The following is a 6000-nucleotide window of genomic DNA, read 5'->3' on the forward strand; positions in this document are numbered from 1 at the left end:
TGTATGTATCTTTCTGGTTGAAACAACAAATGTAATTGGTTTCTGTCTGTTTTGTTGGTTTTTTTTACTTGGAGAAAAATCATTTGTAATGCCTCGTGTTTGTTGCCATAGTGTCATTTAGGTCTTTCTATCTTTTGTTTGCAGTATCTCAGCTAGAGTGATTAAATTCACATCTCTGTACATTACAAAAATACAGGCGATTCTTTTTTCATTTAAGCTGTCTATATTTAAAGTGTCTGTAGACATAAAATGGCACTACTTTGACCGCATTCTCTGCCCAAGAAATTGTGCAGCTGTTGAGGAATGAGAGTCTTCAAAGTATGCTGGTAAACTAATAGGATGCAGACTTTCTGAACCACAGAGAAAATTATGAGAAGTCTGGCATTCCCCCTTCTCTTCCTTGGGAAGTGTTGGGTTATTCTTCTGGACTTTATTGTTATTCTGTAAGACTCTATAGGTAACTTTTTCTGAGTCTGTCTCATCTCTGTGCACTTTTTTTGCTGTTTGAGGGGTTTTGGTCAGATCATGTGCTGATGAGCTGACTTCCAAATAGGAGGTTTTCTCTGGCTACTCAAGGAAAGTGAAAACTGGTTCTGTTCAGCAGACAGACTGACTGCCTTCTGATTCATGTAGTTGTTTCAAACACTGCTTAATTAGGGGGCAGTGTAGGTATAGTCTGTCATTGCTTGACACAAGTTTTATTTGTTACACCTTTATTTCTTCTCTTTGTTTAGTTCTTAGATTTTGCTGTCATAATCCGTAAGTGGATATTCAACAGCTGCAGGAAAGTTCGGAAGAGCTCTGCAGTTTTACTATTGTTACATTGGGACAGTTGCTAGGTTTTGTTAGTGTTTCTTTGTGGTAAGAGAGAGAGTGTCAGCCCGTTGTCCAAATTGGTACTGATTGTTTAAAACAATTTTGAGAGACTTTTTCATGAGACTACTGATTAATCTTTGCCCAGGCTTGGCAAACTGGAGTGTCTGGGCATCATGAGATGTAAGAATAATTACTTTTCATTTCCTTCTAAAGGGACTTAAGATTGCAAGGTCTGAAGAATGAACTTTTGGAATCATAACTGAAAAGTGTCAGCAGTTTTGACATGGTTCCATTTGAAATTTCAGGCACAGGGTGGTGATGGACTTCTGCAACGAATCAAGAGAATCATCTATGATGCCAAGTCTACTATAGTGGTAAGTTTTATTTTTCATTGAATTAGGTGATGCCCTTGCAGTCAGGATACAAATATTTTCAGGGGATTTAAAAATATTTTTATATGAGTTGTTTCATATTGTGTATATATTATAGGCATATGTATAGGTTTAAGCCAAATGAACTTCTTGGTTACGTTTTTTAATAGTATGTGTGAATAAATATTCAGCGTCTTAGTTTCTTCATTTTTTTCTGCTCTTTTGTATGCCTGACATATATTTTAAGGAATAGAATAGAGAAAATTCAAGATCTTTTCCTTGAACCTTTAGACATCCTTTCCTGAAACTGGTACCACTTCACTTTTCTGAGGAATGTGACATTTTTTGTTTAATTACTTAAAGCATAAGGGGATACTACTCTTTGTGTGGTTTTAAAGCAAACATTTTTATCATCTTTCTCATAAGTTAATTATGCTTAAGAAAATTTTGTTGGGAAGATGTACACAAATCCATTTCCTCACTTGTCCTACTCAAGCAAATAAACCTGTGCTGTGAATTTAAGTTAAAACTCGTTTGTTTCTAAATGAGCAGCTTCCAAACTTCTATGAAAGCACAATATTTAGCCACTAGTTTCTGAAACCATTAATCCTTCTTCCTGTGCCCTTAAGTTACTCCTCAACAGGAAGCTCTCTAGAATTTTTCTGCAGATGAATTTTTGAGAACAAGACACGAGTAAGAAGTGAAACTTTTTTTCTTCAAAGTGTTTTTTAACGCTCTTAGAACAATTGTTTCTAAAGCTTCAAAGAATGCATAGGGTATGCAGTTGGCATATAAACATTAACTATTCCAATACAATATTGTAATATTTGAAATTCTGCGTCATTTTTTATGAACTTGTAGTAGTAATTGTTGAAGTTGAGGTCTCCTTGCCATTTTTGCAGAAGAAAGCAAACAAACGAACCTTATAAAAAAAAAACCCACAAAGCATCAACAACAATGAAGCCCAAACCCCAAACCAAACAAGCAGAAAAACCAAAATAACACATCCATTAGGACAAGAAGGCAGGCTTAAGTTGTGCCAGGGAAGGTTTAGGTTGGACATTAGGAAGAGGTTGTTGATGGAAAAGGTGATTGGGCATTGGAATGGACTGCCCAGGGAGGTGATGGGGGATTCACCGTCCCTGGAGCTGTTTAATAAAAGACTGGATGTGGCACTTAGTGCTGTGTTCTTTTTGGTGGTGTTATGTCATAGGTTGGGCTTGATGATCTGAAAGTCTTTTCCAACGTAGTTGATTCTGTGATCCCTCTAAAAAATACTGATTTTCATTTTGGATGTTTCTTGAATAAATACACAGAGTGGTAAGAGAAGTAATGCAGTAACTTTATATATTCACTGAAAGTGGTTTTTACTTTCTATTTCAACAGTCTGTGTTCAAGAGTTCACCACTGCTGGGATGCTTTCTCTTTGGGTTACCCTTGGGGGTCATCAGCATCATGTGTTACGGCATCTGCACAGCTGATACAGAGGGAGAGGTGTTTGAGCATGAGGGAGCTAAGAAGGAAAGTGGTGATCGGGAGCTCACAGACGAAGGCAGTGAGGAAGAACAAGAGGAGGAAAAGAATGGAATATACACAGAACTTTCAGATGGAGAGCTTAAACAGAAAGACATTATGGAAAAGAAAAAAGACTAACTTGTTTAGCAAGGGAATTCTCTAAAATTTCCAAATAGACTTATTTATTGGCAGTTGTCATTTATTGATTATCTTCATGAAAGAAGACCCTTTTATCTGCATAATGGTAGTTTTGACTTGCATGTATTCACACTTTCTCAGAAATTGACAGAAAAAAAATGGATGTTCTCTTAATTGTCTTTAGGAGATTAACAAAGAGCAATTTAAACTAAAGAAATTTTCAGGTACAGTTCTACACCATTTTGTAAGAGTTTTGAATTGTTCATTTCCAGAACAGAGATAATGTTACTTGACCTTACTCCATGTGATGAACTGCTACTAATATAGCCCAGCTATGCACTCAATCATATAAAATTAAACCTGAAAACAAGGAAGGGTTAAGAGAGCTGTAAAGTGTTTTTAGCTGATAGCTGAAGACAACTTACAAGTTTTCTAAGAAGTCACATGTTCTACCTGTTGCACATTGTTATGGGAAAAGAAAAACAAACAGCAAACTTTTCTATTTCCTCAAATGAAATGTAAATTTTTGGGAATTGGAGGACCATTCTACCATGTAATAATATCATTATTAGCACTTAAGAATGTTTGCTAGGATGTGGGAATTATATGCTAAGTTAAGTGTTTATTAGTGATTTAGCAGCTAAAAATATTGGAAAATTATGTTAAAAACCTTTTACAACATGATTGCCTGTTGATTACTTTCTGTGAGTGCCTGCACACTTAGAATGCAAAAGATCTGTAAGTTTTCTAAATCTGCAGCACAGCTTGATAAAGGAAGACATCAATATGAACTCCTTCTGACTCTGTATAAGTCTCTAATGACAAGCTTTTTGAATGGTTTGTATTTATTTTACAGTGTTTACTTGAGATTGTTATATACCTTTGAGATAGTTCTGTTTAGGACTGTTACCTACTCTGAAGGAGGAGTTAATGGAGCTTAATATTAACGCTGATAGAGGTTGATCAGTATAAAGCATTTTTGTTACCTGTTTCATCTTAAAAGCCACTTTTAATACAAACCTGTGACTGTGAAAAGGACTAATTTGTGTCCAGGGCTAAAACTCTCCAACAACAAGCTATAAAGCAGCCTTTGGCATCAATGTCATGAAAAGTACCACAAAAACAAATCTTATATTGCTCTTACTCAAACTATTCATGCTGGGGTTTTTCCTCTTTTTTTTTTTTTTTTTTTTTTTTTTTTTTTTTTTTTTTTAGGGCTATATAATACAAATTATTATGTCCTCCTTGTAAGGAAGCTTGATCATGTAGGAAATTGCTATGCTATAGCACTAAATTAAGGAATTTTAAATAGTAACCATGAGTAAGCTTAAATAGAGAAGTTCTATGTTGGGGTAAATTTGATGACGCTGTAGAATCATAACCAGGGAAAATGTATTGCATCCTTTTTCCCTGTGGGAAAGAAACTTGTTTCGTCTGTTCCAGTAGCTTGGTAACAGCTGGCTTCAGGTTGCTATACCTTAAGTACATCTCTGACTTAAAAGATTTTGGTTATTAAACAGTATAAACAACATGTAAAGAGATTAGAAATTTATTTTGGGGAAATTCCATGTCTGATTATGAATACAAACCTTTTCCTTTTTGGAGGAGAGATTATAAATGAGATAGAATGAAATGAGTAGCAGGTATCTGATACAGTGGGTTTTTTTCCTTTTTTTCCTCTCTGTTTTCTTTCTATGAATTGCCTTTTTTTCATTTTTGTCATTATAGCCAGGTGTACATAGTGACTTGAGTTTTCTTGCTTTTTGTTGATGTTTTATTTTTTTGGTAGAACCTTTGAGAGATGTAGGTTTAGCATATACATGAGGAATAGGTGCTTAAAATGTATTTAGAAAGGGGTATTTTTTAATGGTATTGAGCACCTGAGTTGATTTTTGAAAAAAATTTTAAAAATCACTGAACGAAAAACCTGTACATTTCTTTGGACTTCTGCACAACTCAGTGCTGATAGTCAAAATGTAGAACTGTTAAGGCAGTAGTATGTTTTGTTTGTCTCTTTTCTTAGGATTTCAGTACAGATCAGTTGTGTATTTAATGTTGGCTCAGGCTGGAAACCTGCAGCTTTTGACTTAATAAAAAAAAACCTGAAGTGGTCACTGAAATGGTGCTGTTCCTTCTCCGGAGTGTAATGAAAAGAAAAAAAAAAATCCTGAGTTCTGCTGCACTGCTAAGAACTGTTTCAACATGGAGCCTTCTTTATTTGTGGCTGGTTTTGTTTGTATTTATACTCAGTAGTAGCCAGTTGACTTGCTGGGAAATATTTTGAGATGTGGACCTGAATAATGATAAATACTGTGAAAGAAGTGGATCACATAGGGATCTGTTCAGACTGTAGCACTTAATAGCTGGAGTTAGGAGGAAAGCCTGTATGTGGGTCACTTCTGAACTCTAATATCCATCAGATGTGTACTGAACTGTTGAAAATTAGACTTGAAATGTACTGCTGTTTTCATCAAGTCCTTCCCCCAGCTACACTGAACAAGTCCTGGGCAGAAGAAAGGGGGACAGGTCATATACTGGGTGTCAGAAGTGTTGGGAAATTAAGGTGTTTGCTGGGGTCACTCAAGTAAGCTAGAATGCTGTCTGAGGAGAGGCATTTTATTTCTTCAGTCTCTAGAGGTTTCTTAAAGCAACTACACTGTAATAACTTTGGATTCATGAAATAATGCTGCTTTTTTTTTAAGTCAAGTGTAAGCCTTTCATTTTTCTGTAATAAAAAGGATTCAAAAGAGCTTGTTTCCTTTGGATTAATTTACAGTGTCAAGCTTAAATGTTGCATTTTGTGTAACTGGTTCCTGAGATGTTTGTTGTAAGTGTAGTTTAGGCCCCCAGTCATGCAGTGCAGAAATGCAGCTGGTATTCTGCAGGATTTTGTAAATAGTCTCAAGAAGAGTTTATATTTGCTTGTCTGTGATTTAGTGAGCACTTTAGCAGTATAACACAAGTGAATTTCCAAAAAAGAGATTTTAAAATAGCAGACCTACAGGAGTTTCTGTCGAAAAGGGAACCTGAGTCAGCCTGTCCTGGCTTACATTTCCTTCTGGAAGCACTTGAGCAGTCTTGGCACTTGGACGTGCACAGTCTCATGCTGCTTCATTGTTTACCTGGGCTGTTTTAACAGCTCTTGTCCACAGTGTGGTGC

General features: G+C 35.8%; 1 protein-coding gene across 1 annotated transcript in view; it reads left to right on the forward strand.

The window, feature by feature from the left end:
* TMX3 (thioredoxin related transmembrane protein 3) overlaps positions 1–5589 on the forward strand; it is a 28567-nt gene extending 22978 nt beyond the window's left edge. The window contains exons 15-16 of the mRNA XM_066328420.1: positions 1122–1190; positions 2574–5589. Of these exons, the coding sequence (XP_066184517.1) occupies positions 1122–1190; positions 2574–2840 (336 nt within the window). The 3' untranslated portion in view covers positions 2841–5589. The remainder of the gene's footprint in view (positions 1–1121; positions 1191–2573) is intronic.
* The last annotated feature ends 411 nt before the right edge of the window (positions 5590–6000 follow it).

This window comes from Sylvia atricapilla, chromosome 1, assembly GCF_009819655.1.
Source record: "Sylvia atricapilla isolate bSylAtr1 chromosome 1, bSylAtr1.pri, whole genome shotgun sequence".
NCBI lineage: Eukaryota > Metazoa > Chordata > Aves > Passeriformes > Sylviidae > Sylvia > Sylvia atricapilla.